This window comes from Hakea prostrata, chromosome 6 (genome assembly GCF_041222555.1).
Source record: "Hakea prostrata isolate BN-2017 chromosome 6, UWA_Hpros_2, whole genome shotgun sequence".
Classification (NCBI taxonomy): domain Eukaryota; kingdom Viridiplantae; phylum Streptophyta; class Magnoliopsida; order Proteales; family Proteaceae; genus Hakea; species Hakea prostrata.
Window position 1 is genome coordinate 40,686,545 of NC_142605.1, and position 18,472 is coordinate 40,705,016.

The following is an 18,472-nucleotide window of genomic DNA, read 5'->3' on the forward strand; positions in this document are numbered from 1 at the left end:
CTTTTGTCATTATATTCCTTTTGTTTTTCTTTTTAAATTAAATCATTTAATTCTTTTTTATTTATAACATTACGTTTTTTTCTGCTTGTGGAGGAGCTGCACGACATGTAACATATCTATTAGAAAACAAAATATTACGAAAACAGAACCAATCAGAGAGTTTGGATCGTCTTCTCCCACGGCTGTGACCACAAAAGTCCAAGGGATCCCATAGGACTAAGGTGATGAGATTTTTTTTAAAATATTTTATTATTTTTTTACTTATAGCCCTCCCTTGTAATTAGAAATCAATAACCGTTGGAGAGCTGTGCTCTCCGCTTAGGAGAGATGATCCACACTCTCAATCGGAAAAACAGTGAAAAAAATGACATGATTAGATAAATAGGAATTACCCATTCAAAAACAAATTATCTCCGGCATTGAGATTCACTACAATGGAATGATGGATGGGATCCAACCATTTATTCCCACCCCTTTTTCTTTCTTTTTTTCCCCTCTCTGTTTGATTGGATTCACTTATCAGTCATTCTATAGTTTATGTTGAAGACGATACAACTGAGTGGCTTAAACCCAAAAAATTATGTATCGGAAAAACCAAAAGTCGATTCGGAGCAGAGATCTGATATCTAAAGCAAAATTTTGAGAACAATGTATAGTTTTTTATTTTGATTCTGATAAAATTTTAGGGTTTCAGAATTGATACAGGGTACTATCTGATTGAGTTATTGTACATCAAATAATGTTGGGAATTGGAGGTGTGAACCAGAAATGTTATTGTACAGCAAAATTTGCTTGGAAGGATAAAGTAAGAAATGATACTTTTAGAGCTGTTATAGGAGTGTTCTGAGACATTATAAATTGCGAGACAGTTGTTAAAGGTAGCATGGTGATATGTCGGGTGAAGTCCTTTGGATGCTTCAATATGGAGGACTAACTTATGTCAAATTGAAAGAACGGAAATGCCACAGGTGGGCCACAGAGTCCTTACGTCGAAATTGATATCAAATATGACCTTGAATAGATGTGATTGGAGTCCATAAATCCATGGAGCCCACCCCAATTAGTTGGGGGGTAAGGCTGAGTTGTTGTTTTATGATCTAAGTTGTACTCCATTTTTTTTTTTTAATTCATTTACTCTGACATTTGATATCGTCGGTGGTAACTTTATGGTTCTTGATAAAATTTCTATGAATCGGTCTTGTCCTTTGAAAGAAAATTTACGGTTTCATGAATCTCTTCATCTTTGTCCCTTTAAAGTTTCTAGGTGTACAAGTCCTCTCAATGGGGTTTATATGAATAAAGTTTGAAGCTTTACTTTGGAGTATTTCTGTATTTTATCCATATGTTCTTAACAATAATGCTCAAGTTGAATTATTGTTGTATCTTCTTCTTCCTCTTTTTCATTTTTGTTTTGGTACAACTTATTCTCCTTCATTTTTTTGGGTACAAAGGAGGTGTGATATAGGAATTGGTATTGGGTACATTATGAAAAATTCCTCTATGATGGTGAAAGAATGACCAAAGCCAAGAAGTAAATGATGCATAAGAGAAAAAAATAGGATTGTGGGTTATCGAGCTAAGCTAAGGGCATAATGGTCCCGATCAACAATGGACAGTGAGAGGCGAAAGCTCATAACATATGCTGAAGGAACAAGGTCCCCTCCAAGAGTAACCATTCAAGACCTCAAGAAATCAGGAGGCTGAATGATAATCTTGGTTCACAAACCTAAGGTCTTTCAATTCAAGTCCAATTGTAGTCAGCCTAATCATGGCTCTAGAGTTGAGGCAGGACACGACAAGGATGATGGAGAACCTCAGGTTTGCGCCCTGGGTCATAGACTCCGATTTGGCTCAAATTCGATAGGTCACTCTCAAATGAGCCTAGAAATCCTACCTGGTCTTAACTATGGGTTCCGAGTTTCGGTTGAGCTCGAAATTCACTGGTCAAAGCGGGTTGAACAGTATGCCCCGTTTTTCGCACATCGGGTCAAAGACTTCGATTAGGCTCAAATTTGACTAGTCATTCCCAATAAACCTAGAAAGCCTACCTAGGCTTAAATTTTGGATTCCAAGCTCTAGTTAGGCTTGAAATTGATTGGTCAAATTGGGTTGACCAACCACACTAATGCATTCACAGACTCTAATTGAGCTCAAATTTAATAAGTCACTCCCAAATGAGTCTGAGAACCCTACATAGGCTTAACTTGGAAGCTCAAGTTGGTCAACTGGGTTGACTAGCCACCTAATGCGCTTCACCTGGGGCTTGATGGGCTCAAGATTAATTGGTCTAATTGAGCTGCCAAGCCCGTTTTCATGCCCCCAAGTCACAGGTTTTGATTGGGTTCAATTTTGACAGGTCACTCCCAAATGAGTTTGAAAACCTTATATGGGCTTAACTTTGGGTTTTGAGCTCCGGTTGGACTTGAAATTGACTGGTCAAACCAGGTTGACCAGCAATCCTTATGACCTGCTTTTCGTGCCCCAGGTCACAGACTCTGAATGGGCTCAAATTTGATAGGTCCCACCAAAATGAGCTTGTTATATTTAGATCTAAGTTAGGGTTTAAGCTAACCTAACCCAACCCTGTACATTAACACCATCAATGTTAGTAAATCTATCCCTTTCTAAAAGGATATTCAAGATGTCAATGATTTCTTTTTCCTCTAAATCTTTATTTTGATGATTGGTGATGTGATTATCTTAATATTCTTATTGATTATTCTAACTATCGACTTAAACCAAAGTAATCTTTACCCAAAAATAAATAAGACTTAAACCAAAGTAATTGAATGATAATATGTGAAAATACATCAAATTCTTGTTTATTAGAATAAAAAACTACAATTTAGCTCCATTAAATAAACTACAGAACAAGCAATTTATCCTTTTTTTCTTCCTATTTGCTCTCTTTTTTGTTCCTACAAATGAAGACTATGCCGGAAAAGAAGAAGAAATGTATGTGATGAGCAGAGAGAGAGCTCATCCACACGTTATTCTTTCTGGGTAGAAAGCCCAGAAAAGAGGAATACATATATACTACAACTCCTACACCTTTTGAAAGGGAAAGCAACACCAAACTCTATTCTGGTAACTTTCCATTGATGCTATTACTCGTGTCAGGTTTGGGAGTTTCAAGCTCCAACCCTCCATTAGTTTCTATATCCATCTTGGTTGGTTCTGCAATGATTCCCTTTTTGCGGTAGATGCAATACAATATCAGCTGGAAGAGACCCAATGGGCTCCCAATGAGGTTCGGACACTGCTCACCAAGAGAAAAAAATGGCCAACATTAATGTCAAATTAATTTAGGAGAAAAGTGTTAAAGTTGATCAAGCTATATATAACCATGTTTACTTTAAAAAAAAGGAGAAATGTATGAAATAATATATCTACACACCGCAAGGAAAAGATCATGATTTAGTAAACCATAAGTCATCCAAAGTGAGCTAGCCATGAATGAGAATAGAGACAAGGAGAACGGCATGAATTCCACACTTTTCGTCTTTATCACTTTTTTCTGTAAGTAAGAACAAGTCAAAATGAATTGAAAGTTAACAAATTTTCGCTAAAGAGGAAGCGTCCAAATCATACTAATTAAAATTTTATATTGAACTATAAACTATAAGTGACACTGATTTAAAGGAGTTGAAAGTTAACAATTTTTTACTAAATAAAAGCAAAGAAAAAGCAAAGTGTACAAGTAATACTAAAACTTTCTATTTGAAAGAGCACTCTTGGTAAGTGACAACAATTCCAATCAATTGAAAGCATCCAAGTCATACTAAAACTTTTTATTTTATTGTTTTTTAAAGGAGTATTTTATATTAACTTACCCGAAAAATGGGGAGGGGACCAAGGACTATGAAATATACCACATCAAAGACGATGAAATTCTAATCTCTTCAGTAAGAAGCATTGATGATCGTCGAGACTGAGTCAAAGTTTGATGGTACTTACTTTCGAGAGTTGGGCATGCTTGAAAAATACATGAACGGGTATAAAACATCTTAATAGAATCGATCATGTGGGACCCACCCTTGAAAGATTCCATTTGAATGCCTTACAACATTCAAATATACAAGTAAAAAAGAATTCACCCAAACCCTAATTTTTCCAAAGAGAACCTGAATAAAGATATGATGACTCCATCAATTATTCTCTTTTATTTTTGAAGTTTGAAAAAATAGCAGCAGGAAGATTAGGGAGATGAGCACTTACAACGACAACCAATGGAGAGCCATACATGGCAACGGCTGCCACGAGTCCGACACTACCGACAAACACCTTGCGTTCACGATGGTTATCCAATGCGTACGTGGACACTAATGCGGTGATGCAAATTCCCGTTATCACAGCCACCCCTACTAAAGCCACCACCTTCTGCAGAAACTCTCCATTTCCATTTATGTTAAATCATTATTTGTTCTCTTTCTTAGAGACAGACAAAAGAGAGATGCATGGTGGGTAATGATCATGGTAAGCCCAATCATGCATGGATGTGTACGTAAGGAGGCATGTACATGATTGGATTGCCATGAAATATGGTATGATTTTCTGAAGCTAAAACTTTATATATAACTTGCCTTGGCCTTTGGAGAAGCAAACCAGAAGTATATGATGATAAAGGTGAACTCCATTAGACCTCCAAGGCCATTAATGGTGACAAGAGGGAAGTTTTCCCACTTGTTGCTGACCACAGGTAGACCATACCATGTATACAGGAAACAATTGAAGAGAGAAACAATGTAAGGGATACATGAGTACTCTTCAGTGCTTTTCTTCCTTATGATCCTTCTGAAGGTTAATCTGTTCAAAAACAGAAGAGCACAGAAGCTTATAATTAACCTCATTAAAATTTAGAATACTGGTAAATGGGGCACCATTTTTTTCTTCTTTTCTTTTTCTTTTCTTTTTCTTCTTTTCTCTTTGAATACAAGAGGGGAAGAAGAGAAATTACATTGGTGCTGAGAATAGAAGCAAAGAAGTTGCATTTCCTGCAACAAGTAGCATTGATGAGTGTTAAGTAAAAACACATTAGTATGTACCTGCAGGGTTCTATCTGGCCTCAACAAAATGGCTACAGATTGTAAGGAAACAAAGAAAACCAGAAAGGCAAGGGATACCCATTATTCCAACAGCCAAGCGCAAGGCATATCCCATGGCTTTTCCCCCTTAGTGATGAATGTTGCAACTAACAGGGACTAGAAGACTATAGCTTGGATGAGATGGGAAGGGAGAGAGAGAGAGAGAGAGAGAGAGAGAGAGGATTCAACTAATGCTGTCTTACTTGCTCTATTGGACAACCCTTGAAGGCATGGATATAAATAACCCAGATGAGAGAGAGAGAGATGGGTCACCCGTCAGTGGTGTCTAGATATGTGCCTAATAAATTTGTGGAAGGAAATAAAACAAGCGTGCTTGATCTGAAAATTGAATATATGAAGATTTTTGAGTTCCACCCAGAAACTGTGACTAGGTTACTGTTTTTACAAGTGAAGAAAATAGAAAGACAAACCGAGATGGAAGAGTGGCACAAAATTCCTGGAATTCCTTACAGCTTTGATACTTGGGTTAGTGGGAAATGCTTCACAGCTTATGTGGAATTCCACTAAATCCTATCCACTTGTGATACATTTGTTAGCCGAATAGTGCAACTCTGTTTTTAAATTTTAATTCAGTTTTCTTATAAATGAATGTGACACACGCCTTGATTTAGGGAATTTTCCACATTGGAATCAAAATACCATGCTTCTAGCCCACTCTAAATGACTGTTCTACATTGATGGATTTTCTCATGGTCACTAGATTTAGTTTCATCTGTCCCAGCCTCCGGAGATTCTGATCAATGCCCATCTTCTTACTGTAATGTTGACTTATATTATAGATATTGGGTAATATAATAAGGGAGATGACCCAAGTAGTGGTTCAATCACTCCTTCTGATGCTAACTTGGATCCACGTATTATCTTTAACCTTCAGAACCATTAATCCCCAGCTGGAATCACTTTTCATGGTGGAGGAGAATCACAAAGATCTTACCAATCAAATATTTGAGGATTGCAAATTTGAAAAGCTCTTCACTGTTACTAAATTGAGCTGGGTTTTGGACTGGCTCCAACATGCAGATGCAGCCCAACTCTACTATTCTACTATTAGAGTATAAAAATTGAATCTCATCACTCTCTGTTGCAAAAACAGAGTAAGATAAGATATAAAGTTGAAGTAGTACTTATACTACTATGTCACAACAGATGCTTTACAGTTCTAAAGCTGACATTGACGGAGCACATAACTCCATTTGCTACAGTTCTCACCAGCTAGCAGTCCTGTTACTTACTTACTTCTACTTCGTCTTCTTCTTCTTCTTCTTCTTGCTTCCACTAGTGACAACAGGTTCTGGGCGCGTTCCTGATTGGTTAAGACAATGTCAAGATAAATTTGGGGAGATAGGGAAGACAATGTCAAGATAAATTTTGTTGCATGAGATCATCAAGGATTTGATGTTAGTTTGTCATACATGAAGGCAAAAAGGCTCTTCAACGCAGTTAGACTTTGGCCATATTTAGCTGTAGATAATGGAGGATGATGTGTTAGTTCCGATTTGTTTATGAGATAAAGACAGTTTAGATTGATCATATATTCCTTCATGTATCAGACTATACAATTTTTTTTATAATTTGATTTTAATTGGGTTTCATGATAGCTTTACATTGCACTGAGCTTAAATACATGAGCAGGAGATCTCTGCGGGCTTATCTTGTTCAGCTTTTCTAATCTACAAAATAAGTATTACCCAATGGTGGCTGAGTTAGGAGCTATCGATGAAGTGAATGAAGCTTTATAAGTATAAGAAGATATCCATCGCCGTCTCCCACTTCACTTAGACAACAGTGCCCAACATTTCCAAGTAGGGTCCACACTTGGTTTGGCTGAGACAGGAGGATGGTGCTCCTGGAACAGATACACAGATACACTTTGGGGTTCAGAGCAAATCTGGATCGATGAATGAACATTTCACTCAACGGTCTAGATTTACTGTGGACTCTCAAATGGATTTGGGCCTTTGATTGTGTTGTTCCCAAGAAAAATCAAAGACTGGATCACTTCTTCGTGAGGGGAGAGGTTTTTGCTCTCTTAAAACTTCTTCACAACATAATAGGGACGAGGCCCACGTGAGATCCAATAAGGTCCGATCACTAATGTATTTTGCTAGTGTTTAGAGGTAAGCCTCACCCCCTATATGTGGTGGAACAGTATCAAAGGAGCACATACCTCTCCCCCTAAAGGGGAGGTGATTTGCACTTTGGTTTGGTGGCTCTAACAAAATGTTAGACTGTGATTATAAGGATCCCCTCTTTTCACGAGTCTGGATTGTCTCCCTTGACGGTGAGCACTTTGTGCTCTAGTGATAGCTATTGACCACGAATTATAGGGGGGCCCACAGGTTATGTCATGGGATTTATTTTTTTTAAATGTATTATTATTTTTTACTTGTAATGTGACCCTACACAATTTGTAGTTGTAATACCGTCAAGAGAGATGATCCACAATCCCTTTTAACCATGTACCACGGGCTTGGACTTGGTCATGAGATTGGACTTAGTAGGATTGGGCTAGGGTTTCAGATAAGTCCGGCCCATTAACAGCCCTAGATTTAGATTAGAGTTTGGAACTTGTTACCCCACAAGATGCAACCAATCTTTTCTGAAAGCGTCTTACCAAAAAAAAAAATAATTTCTGAAAGCGTTGGGAATATAATAAAAATGATTCGGGTTTGTCCTGTTTTGTTTGGTTGCCCTAACATCATTGCCTGCCAGCCGTACAATTAATTCTGGTTTAATGCGATGACAAAATCGCAATGCATCTTACTCAGCAGGGGTAGCTTGGAGTGGCTGTGTTTTGGGGCCCACGGAGTGATAAGGAAAGTGGCCGCTAGAGAGGAGGCCAAACCGACCTATTGAGCACAGCCTTGCAAATATGTGCCAAAGAAAGCAGAGGTAAGTTCTATTCGGCTCGGAGCATTGATTCCCCATAACGAATAGGCTAACTCTAAAACCTAGGCTCGGAGCATTGATTCCCCTAGTTCCTTGGCAATACCTCGAGGTGTATTTAGTTGTCTTACATGATTGTCGGGATATTTCCCGTTCGAATAGAGGACTATGCCCTTTTCACATTTTTCAGTCATATTTAGAAAGGAGATACACTCATAATCTAAGTGTAGATCCTACAACTGTTCCACCACATATGAGAAGGGATATGGGGTCCACTAAAGCCTCTGTGATTCAATTTTGTCAACATTTAGAAAGAGTAACGAAAAAAAAAAGTATAAGGAGAGCAGAAATCTCTATCCTGACTTAGTAGAGCCAGTTACCCTCTTAAATGTATGGTATATATTCATAACAACCCAACTTAGTTAATATATAAATAAGGTCTAGGATTTTGCAATGGTTTAATCACATCACCTGAGGTCCTTCAAAACGCAGAGACCTGTGTGTCTTGATTGCACTGGATGATCTAAGACTGCATTTCAGAAAATGCACTTATATCGATATCGATGTCAATATCAGTCTCAGAAAACAATCCTTAAATGCGAGGGCCAGCAGCCATCAACTCCTATAGTGATATATGACTCTTTATCAATAAATCCCTCTTGGTTTCCAATTCCCATGTATAATTCAATCAAAACAAAACCCAGTGAATCATGAACGACCAAACAAACCCTTGTGTTCTTATCCATTCAAGGAATAGTTCTGAAGCTCTACCAACCTGTATCCTTGCCAACCTTCTGTCCAAGAGGGTTTGACTGAGATTATTTTGAACTTCTGGGGAGTTTTCTCTCGCTCACAGAGAAAAGAGGCAACGAAATAGTTTGGTTGATAAGAAAGCTAAGTGGATAACCTATTAACCTTATCCTCATTGTCTCCAGTGTCAAAGAAAAAATTGCCTTAAAACTACCTTTCTAAGTTTCAGTCTCAGCTGATTGAAAACCCCAGATGATCAAAGTAGGTAGGGACTCAGCATGGTTCGGTGGCTTTGGGCATTAATTATCTTGGATGTAGACTTGCACTCTGGAGACATAAAAATGAATGCTGACCCAAACTCTGCTTTTGCATTAATACAGGAATTTGAAACCCTGCTGCTATTGATTCTGAAATTTAAAAACTTGGAATTTGTTGTTCATCGATTCTGAAGTGATACGATTTCAATCGGAATTGTCCCATACCAGTTTAAAAATTCATGTGTCCCCTTGAATCCAGATTAGATTAGAGGCTTGTACCTTAACTTTTGTTTTTTTTTTGGGTGAAACGTTTGTACTCGTATGGATTTTCACAAAGAGCTATTCTGAACTCTATTGTTTGTCCATAGCTAGCTTATTGATTAAATACTAGTTAGTTGGATTGAAAGGCTTACTTAGGATCTTTCACAGCCCTAATACAATAAAGCAAGAAGAGATCAGACAAAATGACATTTGTACTTCCACAACTTTATATTGACTAGCAGCCAACTACCAAAGTTAAGTTGCAACCCAAAGTCAAATCTACTTCCGTGTAGTGTTTTGGGATTTCCAGTGATGAAAGGAAAAACAACAACATTTGCTAATAGAACTTCTACCATATACTACAAAGATATAATAAAAAATTACATGTGAAGAAGCATCCAATGCCCCAGGTCAGAGCTTTATATTTACATTTCAAAAAGTTCAGATCACACCAATGGAATTTGAAGGAGAAAGATGGGTCGCATAGATCCATGATAATGGCATTAACAAAAAGTGATCAACTGCGACATTCAGGAATTCAAAGTTGCAGAATTAAATAGCTCTGAAGATGATTATTGTGCCTACACCTGGGCTATCACTGGCAGAGTGGCAGTGATATATCCTCTGCTATGGATAGCAAGAACCCCACAAATTTGCCTTTTTATTCTTTCTTTATAAAGGTTTTGATTCCAGCAAAAGGGACTTCAGTCTGGCTTCATGGGAATTGATATACCTAGAGACTTGAATTCGTATATTTTGAATGTACAACTGGAATATTTTCCATAAAAAATCTGAGAGAAATAGATTATAATTTATAACAGACAGACAAGTAGAAAAGTATAGTAACTCAATATATATTGCTTTTGGGAATAGGATATACATGGAAAATTGCAGTGACAACTGCAAGTCAACCCAAATTTTTTTAAGTACCTGTTTGGTAATACCTGTCGTTCCATGTTATTCAACCGTTGCTTCAGAAGATCCCTTCTCTCCTGTAAAAAGTTATCTTCAATTATCAGGGCCTTGTTTGAGTTGGGATCATCAGCTACCCCTGGGGGTAGCCTACCCCTTAAATCATAAAATCCACAATAAAGCAAGCTTAACATGAACCCCACAAAAGAGCAAGCTTCATTGTTTGAGAGATGAACATCAAGAAATGTAAAAACAAAGCGTTAAAAATACATTAATTAAAGAATAATCTGGATAAGTGTAAGTTGAAGTTTATGAAAGAGACAAAATTTCCCTAAGTTTGGTTTGACTGTTTGACAGATGAAGCAATTTGTGGCCATTACTACTGCGACGCAGCTAGAGAGCTTAGCCCCACTTCCAATTCCTTGCGAGTCCTCTGGTTTGCCCACAAGTTACCTTGAAACCTTAAAAGGGAATAGAATCACATATTATTCTCTTATGCCCCTACAAATTTTCCACATCGATCTTAGGATTTCTATCTGACTCGCCTCCTCTCTCTCTTTTTCTTCAATACCCCTTCTCCTTCCCTTGAGTTCTTCACCTTCATTCCACTATTAACTGATAGATAGACAGAGAGAACCCATTATCCGAAAAGGAGAAGATTCGAAGGGATCGAAGGAGAACAGAGCAAGAAAGACAACCCAGGTCAGTCAGTTTGAAGATCAATCCATCCATCTGATCTTCATCCAATCTCTTTCTTGTTTCCTCACTGCATGTTCTCTTCTTGCTCCATTAAGCATTACTAGGTTCATTTTTTTTTCTTTTTTCTTTCAATTTTGTTCTTCTGCAGCAGCCACTGATTTCCTGGTTAGTTCTTGACTTCTTTCTCAGTTTCTGTTTCAATTTCTTGTTTTCCGGCATTGGAAGATGATTCCCTATTCTACTTGTAGGGGTAGTTCAGGAACTGAGAGTTCAAGAAGCAAGTGGGCTCCGTTTGGTTGCACAGAAAATAAATGAAAAAAGAAACTTAACCTACCCAAAATTATTACTGCTTTATTCCTGTTTGGTACTTACTGTGGTCCATAATTTTCAAACGTTGCTGCTCCCTAGATCAGGTGCTCAACTGGGTATCATTCTGTTGCCCATTACAGAATGTAATTGATCTTCACGTAATCATGTATTAATATTAGGGAGAAGGTTCTTCTGCAAGTGGATACTGACTTCAAGATCTTTGTTCCTGTATTAGCTGCTGCCGGAATCCATGGACAGACGTCGCCGGAAGCAAGCCAAGAGATCCAAAAGAGAGTCAGAAGGTCAGTAGTCTTTTCAGTCCAATCTGCAACTCTGATATGCCTTTTTTCTTGCCTTCATTTTAAGGATTTTCGTGTTTGTAACCCCTTTTCTGTTCTTTGTTTCTGTTGGATTGGAACAGAAGTGAGCAGCATTGAATGGGAATTTATAAACATGACAGAACAAGAAGAAGATATCATCTGTAGGATGTACAGACTCGTGGGAGATAAGTAAGAAAAACTTCTCATACACCAAAATTTGTATCTATGAATCCATTATTTTTTTTTTTTAGTTTTTAACAAGGCCCAAGTAGAGTGTCTTTGATTCTAATTTTCTCCTTACTGGATATGAGAAGAAAGGAAGTAGAGGTTTACTGTTCTTTGCACTGGTATCCTAAAAGAGGATACAACACCAGAATGGATTCCTGAGTCTTACCCATATCCATGGCTTTGGTGTGAATGCTTCTCAACTATTACAAGAAGAACATGAATAATCAGGCATCGAGAATATAAACAAACATAAACATCTTTAAGGTGTCAGCCAAGGTTATGTCATATGTGGTCCTTTATTCATGCATATCTGGGACACTAAGGGCAGTCTGCTGTGGCGGACTTCACGTGTATAACCAACCTCATTTTTCACCGACCCAATTTATTTGAACACTGCCGTTCGAACACATCTCAGAGGTTTTGGCTTAATACCTGGAAAGAAACAAAACCCAGAAGTGAACAACAGAAAACCTTCAGGTTTCTGTCTAGATTCTAACATTAAAAGGTTAGAGTGTAATGGTTTACAATTACATACCCATCAGGGCTCTCTCTTCTCTTTGTCTCTGAAGCTTTTTTTTCTTTCTTTTCGGTGTGTGTGAATCTCTGTGTGAAGTCGTTTGAATGAAGTAGTACAGTACAGTACAGTGTGGTTATTACATGAATGTGTGTTCAAATGGTATTTTCTGGTTGGGTGAAGGTGGAATTTGATAGCGGGGCGTATTCCAGGAAGGACAGCAGAAGAAATAGAGAGGTTTTGGATAATGAAACATGGTGAAAGCTTCGCCAGCAGAAGAAAAGAGAGGCTGTCTCAGACTTCAAAATTGGGTCGTTATTAGTTCATTTTACCTTTCTTTCTCCCCCAGTCCCTGTTTCTTTTTCTATTCATTCTTGAATTGTTTCTTTATTAATTTAAAGCCACGGATTTCATTGTAATCTTATCTGTTTGGTTCTAAGGAATGCAGAAATTGCGAATTGCTGGTCAGATTCAATCCATCTTTTTCTACAGTGACTATGACTTGATATTATTTCCTAGAACGACAAGTCAACCCTTCTGAATTATAGTTTTGGATGTTCTAAGTCCAATCCAAAGAATGGTTGTTTTGGGATCGTTCCGTATAATTTTCGACTTTTCTGTTTATCTTGTTCAGCTATTCCAGAAGATTCCTGCCTAAAGCTTAACTGGATCTATGCGTTGATGGTTGAGAAGTAATCCTGTGGGTAAGCCGGTGGGGTTGGTAACACCCAAATCAGGATATCAGATGCCACATTCACCCTTGCAAGTTGCAATGACCAAAATTCCAATACGAGGATACACTTTTTGAGTCCGGATCAACTCCCCCATGGGTGTGCTTCTCGATGAAGATTGACCACAAATTACGTCAATTGCGTATTGAAACCATTTAACCGTACCGAACCACGCTATCTAAAACAGCACCGTACGGTACCGTTCAAAGTTGGTACGGTATGTACTGAAATCGAATATCTTCGGTACAGTTCTAGTTTTAGGTATTCATACCGTCAATATTTACCGAAACCGTACCAAATTGGTACCGTACCAAATTAAGAGATATAAATATAATTTTATAATGAAAACACTTCACATTTACATAATTCCCTATTTCAGTTTTTCATTTTGTCATTCACTCCTCTTATTAGATCTACTTGTTTTGTTTCTGTCAATATCAAATTCTATCAATTGTTTGATCACAATTTCATTAGGATCTTAATGAACTAATAACAAAAGTGGCATGGGTTTGTTCGTACAAAAAATATACCACACTACATACCGTGTTTAAACCGTTTTTCCATACCAATTTAATACCAAAATCGTAGCGAACCGTTTTTGCAAATACCGAAACTGTATTGTACCATGTAAATTCGGTATGGTACGATTCTAATTCTCGGTATTCAAAATTGGTACCGTACCGAAACTGTATCAAATTATCAAAACTGTACTGATTGACACCCTTACAAATTACAAGAACCTTATAAGATTAGAATAATGAGATTTTTGTAAATAAATATTTTATTATTTTTTTCTTGTGTGTCCTACATAATTTGTAGTTGTAAAACCATTTGAGAAGTACAGCTTCTCATCAGGGGAGATGATCTACATTCCACTTTTCTTTCTAGTTGCCAGCAATTTGATAATGAGCGTTGATCATCTCCCCTGCCAGGAAGCTGTGGTACCCTGGCGGCTTAACCACCACAAACCATGGGCAGTCAATAGCCATCGGGGACCACACCCGTTGGAGGAGATGATCCGAAGTCATGATGACATTTCACTCTTCTCCATCACAAGGGCATACATTAAATGACTCTCTTTCTCTCCAATTGAACATTGTTTGAATAAAATGGAATACGTGTAAAAATAATAAGTGAATAACAGTGTTGGTTTTTTTTTTTTTTTTTTTTTTTTTGGGTAAACAACAGTGTTGGGTTGGGTTGGGTCAGGAATCAAGACAACCTTTTTGCCTATAACAGTAAACGACTTTCTAAGTATTCTGCCAAAAATAAAAAATAAAAAATAAAACATTTTAAGTATTAAATGCAATAAAATAATTAAGCCAACCGAACAAGAGATCACACTGTACATATGAAGATAAGCCTTTGCCTATTGCCCAAAAATGAAAAAAAAAAACGTAAGACAATGGCCAAAGAACCAGCACAGGATGGGGACGACATGACTCCAGATGTGAATGAGTACCATACACAATAGAGTATGGTGAAACTTCCCTTGGTAACAAGGTTATATATATAGCCATGTACAAGTATTTTCCTTCCTATGTATTATATGGTATTGGATTTATTTGTTCGTGTAGTAAAAGTAAGTATACAACTATGATACATAAATCTTCCATATACAGCAAGTATAGAACGGAGAAGAGAGATGAACTGGGACCAGAAAGGAAAGGGGCAGACGGCACGAAGGATATGCACAATATAGTGCAAATCGATGATTAAAAAAGCAAAAAACAATGTTTTTGGTCACTCTTAGTATATATATCTGCGGAGATAGTCCACTCGAGCTGGGTGCTTTAGCTTCATAAGAGCTTTTACTTCATGCTTCCGGACCATTTCCCTTGAGATATTCAGGTTCCCTGCTATCTCTCCCAGAGTCCGATCACCTTTCCCATCAAGACCATATCTCTGCCTGATCACCAAACTCTCTTTCGGCTTGAGAGAATCAAGCTGGGAGGAGGACAGGCAGATAAAATGGCATTGTTATAATGTTAAGAATCAGCAAAGTTAAGTTTGTAAAATAAGAAACCACCAACTGCACTAGAACTAAGTAGATCATCGGAACAATAATGTAACCAGTTTCAAATCTTAATTCTCCTTTCAGAAAAGAGTAAAATTAGGCAAACCTACAATGATAAATAGATTAAGAACCAATAGACAGAGCTGTTGATAATGTTAGGAATGATCAAATACCATACCTTCTGGTTAATAACCCAATCAAGGCAGAGGAAGGTTGGGGAATAAAATTGAAAAATAAAACAACTAAAACGAAAAAACAAGATTTCTACAAATTGTTGTCAATAATAAGCAAGAAAATTACCACATCATCAATAGCAAGCCTGAGAAGAGCAGGTTGTCTCCGCTTATCGCCTCCCACCCCATCAGTATCAGTAATGCCATTGATGAACTCTTCTTGTGTTGTTACATGCCTAGCATGGAGAGAATGGATGGGTTTTGAAGCTTTCATGACTTCATAATATCTCTCGGGTGAGATTCCTACTTTCTGAATTATCTCTTCATCTGTCGGAAGCCTCTCATTCTCAAAAAGTAATTCTAGTTTAGCCCGTTGAATCTCTAGTCGGATCTGCACGAATAAATAGTTCAAACCTCCATCATTCACTACAATTATCCGTCCATGAAGATAGGTTCTCTTGGGAAGCACAGATACAAATACAGTTTTTATTCTGGAGGAGAGAATTAGCCTTCATTTTGTATGGAAAATGATATCCAAAAATAATTAAAAGATAGATCCCTTTCCTAGTTTTGGTAATGAATTTCAATTATAATAGTTTATAGTATCTAAGGACACCTGCAATCCCAATGGAATGCTTTCTGCTTGAACAAAAGGCAGGAAAATGAAAAAGCATCATGAACTTACTCAAAGTCATAGGCCAATTGGTCTACAAAACTCAGCAACTTATATTTGATACAGGTACTCAGAGAGACTAAGAAGGAGATGGTACACAATTTCAGGGCAAAATATGTTTTCAACATAACAGAAAAACTAATATAGATAAACTATGATTAGGTGAACTTAGATTTGTCACACAGAATTAGATTATTTATGCACCATTGGAATACAATTTGCATTGTGAAGTGAAATCAAATAAACTAAGCTATAGAAGGGAAACTAGTAAAGGGAAGCTTTTCACAGAGGTGTGTAGTTAGTTCTTTTTCTTTTTCTTGGGGTGGGGAGGTGGATAAGGAAGAGGATGTAGAGCTAAAACTACAGTGGAATAAGTTTGTTGATCTTACATCAATTCCATTTACTGAATTTTGTTACCAAACAAACAAAGTGGTAAAATCCCCCCCAAAGAATGCACACTAAAATATGGTGTTCTGTAGCAAAAAACAGTCATATGTTCATCAAAAAAGGAATTCGAGAAAAAAACAAGCATACCGATTCAAGTCCAAAAGGAACACGTGTGAAGCTTGAAACGGTCATGGATCTGATAATAGCATGCCTGATCCAAAACAGTGCATAGGTGGATAATCTAAATCTCCTTTTTGGTTCAAAGCGATCAATAGCAGTGATAAGACCCTTCACCCCTGCTTGACATAGGTCTTGAAATTTTGGCCCATCGGCTATCTCTTGAAAGTACTTGTTAATTACAAATAGAACAAGGCGCAGATTGTGCTGCAGGAAATGTTAGACATTAATCTTTAATATTTCTGTCACCAACATCATGGATAATGTTCTAGCAGAATGTATTCATGTAATACCAGAGAATGTATAAAAGGTAACTATGTCTGAAGACCTACAAGTCTACCTACACTTGAAGCACATAACAACCCATATAGAAAGGGAATAAGAGACACAGAGCAATGGTTACCTTGATAAGCTTGTTTCGGGCTGCTTGACCAACTTCAATGTGTCTTCTCATTTCAAGTACAGTCATATTTGTTGCCTCAGCTAATTCAGCCTCAGTAGGTTCTCTTCCCAAATCTTTGTGGACACTCTCCTTCATTTGAAGCAGTGCCTGCAATAATAAGGCATGAATAAATGAGCAACAGAGGTTGGGCACCAAACTGGACAACCTAGAACACATTGCATTAACTAGGGACCAAAAGGAAGACAGATTGGGAAGCTCACCTTCATAGGTTGCATGATCTTGAACAGCCAAGCATGTTCAGAAGAAGGAAGAACTGGTGGAATTTTCATCTTCTTCCAATCCAAGCTTACGAAATCACTGGAGATTGAATACTCTCTAACAAGTCTCTCAACATCTCTACTCTTGTCCTTAGTGTCTTCCTTTGCCTGGCTCAATGGAACTAACCCTTCTTCCTTCTTTCTTCTCAATGCGATCCTCTTACCAAGACCCAATCGCTTCTCCTTCTTCTTGGAGTTCCTCACCACATAATTAATTGATTCCTTGCCATCTTTCTCATCACCTTTTCCCAGCTTCTTCCTTGTTCGGCGTTGCCTCCGAACTCCATGATCAATAACTTCTACATCAGAAATACTGGCAGGGGCAGTAAGCTTGTATAAATTTTCAAGTTTTGCGGCGGCTTCATTGTAATCCAAGTCTATGGTACAAGGAGAAGCCTCGTCAGTTGAGACAGCTTTTACTCTCTTAGGAGACTTGTTTCTACTTATTCGTCTCTTCTGTTGCTTTCCCGGAGATTCAAGGGGTACTGGAATTGACTCTTGATGTACAACCAAAGCTGTGTTCTTTGATTTATCTGTTTTGAAGGCCAAGAATAATGGTCTCTTTGATTGCGTCCACTGGGTTGAGAAACTCGCACTCAAACCTAGTGTTGTGCGAGAAGCTGAACTGGAAACAGTCACAACTCCCATGCCAAGATGTGTAGGCAAAAGGGAATGTGAAAGATTAGGGTTTGTCTGATCGATCAAATCCTGCAAACATCAATGTTCATTTAATACTGAATATAAGTTTTGGATTAAATGGGTTTTGGCAAAACTACTCACTCTACTGATTCTTCATCATTGGACTTGGGAAGAACGATCAACCTGACGGAATCACCTAGGTTTGTTTAGAATTGGGGGTTTCCTAGCCTATAACATTTCTTCATCCAAAGAGATCATGAATTAAAAGTGATTGAAGATACCTGTAAACGAGAAAGAAAAAGAACACGAGTCGATCAGTGATGATGGTGTAGTTGGTGAGCTTTAAACTATTCCGGCGTTGAAGAGGGATGGATTCGCTGTTAATGGCTGAATTACAGAGAGTATATGAATGGAAGAAGAAATCATCAGAGAAATTATACGGAAAAAGAAACAATGAATTTATAGAGTTCATAAATCTCAGGAATTACGTCGTCCACAAGCATTCCACTCTGGAAATCGACGGTTCGAGAACTCTGGATCCGTTGAGAGAAGCGACGTACGGTGAACACGTAACTCCTCCTTGGGTCACTGCCATAACCAGCGAGACTTGAGAACGTGGCGAGCAGAGGAGCATAAACGTACTCAATTTTCACTACTGAGTTCTTTTTCGTCGCTCAAAATCTAAATTGCAACGTGGCGCATTATGAGTGGTGG

General features: G+C 37.8%; 3 protein-coding genes across 8 annotated transcripts; 1 reads left to right on the top strand and 2 right to left on the bottom strand.

Annotated features, from left to right (window-relative positions):
* Positions 1 to 2,782: 2,782 nt before the first annotated feature.
* SWEET3 (Nodulin MtN3 family protein) lies at positions 2,783 to 5,267 on the bottom strand. The gene is made up of 6 exons (XM_089159222.1): positions 5,124 to 5,267; positions 4,958 to 4,994; positions 4,584 to 4,806; positions 4,219 to 4,380; positions 3,398 to 3,517; positions 2,783 to 3,259 (listed from the first exon to the last, which is right to left on the bottom strand). Exons 1-6 carry the CDS (start codon positions 5,158 to 5,160, stop codon positions 3,080 to 3,082), a joined length of 759 nt encoding a protein of 252 aa, XP_089015348.1. The 5' UTR covers positions 5,161 to 5,267; the 3' UTR covers positions 2,783 to 3,079.
* Positions 5,268 to 10,532: 5,265 nt separating this feature from the next.
* LOC149014151 (transcription factor TRY-like) lies at positions 10,533 to 13,141 on the top strand. 5 transcript variants are annotated; one of them, XM_089158504.1, is made up of 6 exons: positions 10,533 to 10,873; positions 11,019 to 11,035; positions 11,119 to 11,322; positions 11,415 to 11,481; positions 11,601 to 11,688; positions 12,425 to 13,141. In XM_089158504.1, exons 4-6 carry the CDS (start codon positions 11,430 to 11,432, stop codon positions 12,561 to 12,563), a joined length of 279 nt encoding a protein of 92 aa, XP_089014630.1. In that variant the 5' UTR covers positions 10,533 to 10,873; positions 11,019 to 11,035; positions 11,119 to 11,322; positions 11,415 to 11,429; the 3' UTR covers positions 12,564 to 13,141. The 5 variants fall into 5 exon arrangements, with proteins under 5 accessions (XP_089014630.1, XP_089014631.1, XP_089014627.1 ...); XM_089158505.1 differs by lacking the exon at positions 11,119 to 11,322; XM_089158501.1 differs by lacking the exon at positions 11,019 to 11,035.
* Positions 13,142 to 14,271: 1,130 nt separating this feature from the next.
* Positions 14,272 to 18,362, bottom strand: SIGE (sigma factor E). Of its 2 annotated transcripts, none has more exons than XM_089158506.1 (7): positions 18,040 to 18,204; positions 17,900 to 17,941; positions 17,063 to 17,827; positions 16,803 to 16,949; positions 16,370 to 16,606; positions 15,290 to 15,553; positions 14,272 to 14,919 (listed from the first exon to the last, which is right to left on the bottom strand). In XM_089158506.1, the coding sequence occupies exons 3-7, from the start codon at positions 17,765 to 17,767 to the stop codon at positions 14,722 to 14,724; spliced, it is 1,551 nt and encodes a 516-aa protein (XP_089014632.1). In that variant the 5' UTR covers positions 17,768 to 17,827; positions 17,900 to 17,941; positions 18,040 to 18,204; the 3' UTR covers positions 14,272 to 14,721. The 2 variants fall into 2 exon arrangements, with proteins under 2 accessions (XP_089014632.1, XP_089014633.1); XM_089158507.1 differs by lacking the exon at positions 17,900 to 17,941 and adding an exon at positions 18,247 to 18,362 and having other exon boundaries at positions 14,273 to 14,919; positions 18,040 to 18,145.
* Between the last annotated feature and the right edge of the window lie 110 nt (positions 18,363 to 18,472).

Excerpts from the sequence above, each read along its gene's own strand:
- SWEET3 (XM_089159222.1), bottom strand. The coding sequence starts at position 5,160 with ATGGGATATGCCTTGCGCTTGGCTGTTGGAATAATGG. Across the intron at positions 4,381-4,583 it reads TTGCTTCTCCAAAGGCCAAG|AAGGTGGTGGCTTTAGTAGG; the intron begins GCAAGTTATATA and ends GAGTTTCTGCAG. Across the intron at positions 3,518-4,218 it reads GCTCTCCATTGGTTGTCGTT|AAAAAAGTGATAAAGACGAA; the intron begins GTAAGTGCTCAT and ends TCTTACTTACAG.
- SIGE (XM_089158506.1), bottom strand. The coding sequence starts at position 17,767 with ATGGGAGTTGTGACTGTTTCCAGTTCAGCTTCTCGCACAACACTAGGT. Across the intron at positions 16,950-17,062 it reads AGATCATGCAACCTATGAAG|GCACTGCTTCAAATGAAGGA; the intron begins GTGAGCTTCCCA and ends TTATTATTGCAG. Across the intron at positions 14,920-15,289 it reads GGCTTGCTATTGATGATGTG|CTTGATTCTCTCAAGCCGAA; the intron begins GTAATTTTCTTG and ends TCCTCCTCCCAG.
- LOC149014151 (XM_089158504.1), top strand. The coding sequence starts at position 11,430 with ATGGACAGACGTCGCCGGAAGCAAGCCAAGAGATCCAAAAGAGAGTCA. Across the intron at positions 11,482-11,600 it reads ATCCAAAAGAGAGTCAGAAG|AAGTGAGCAGCATTGAATGG; the intron begins GTCAGTAGTCTT and ends GGATTGGAACAG. Across the intron at positions 11,689-12,424 it reads TACAGACTCGTGGGAGATAA|GTGGAATTTGATAGCGGGGC; the intron begins GTAAGAAAAACT and ends GGTTGGGTGAAG.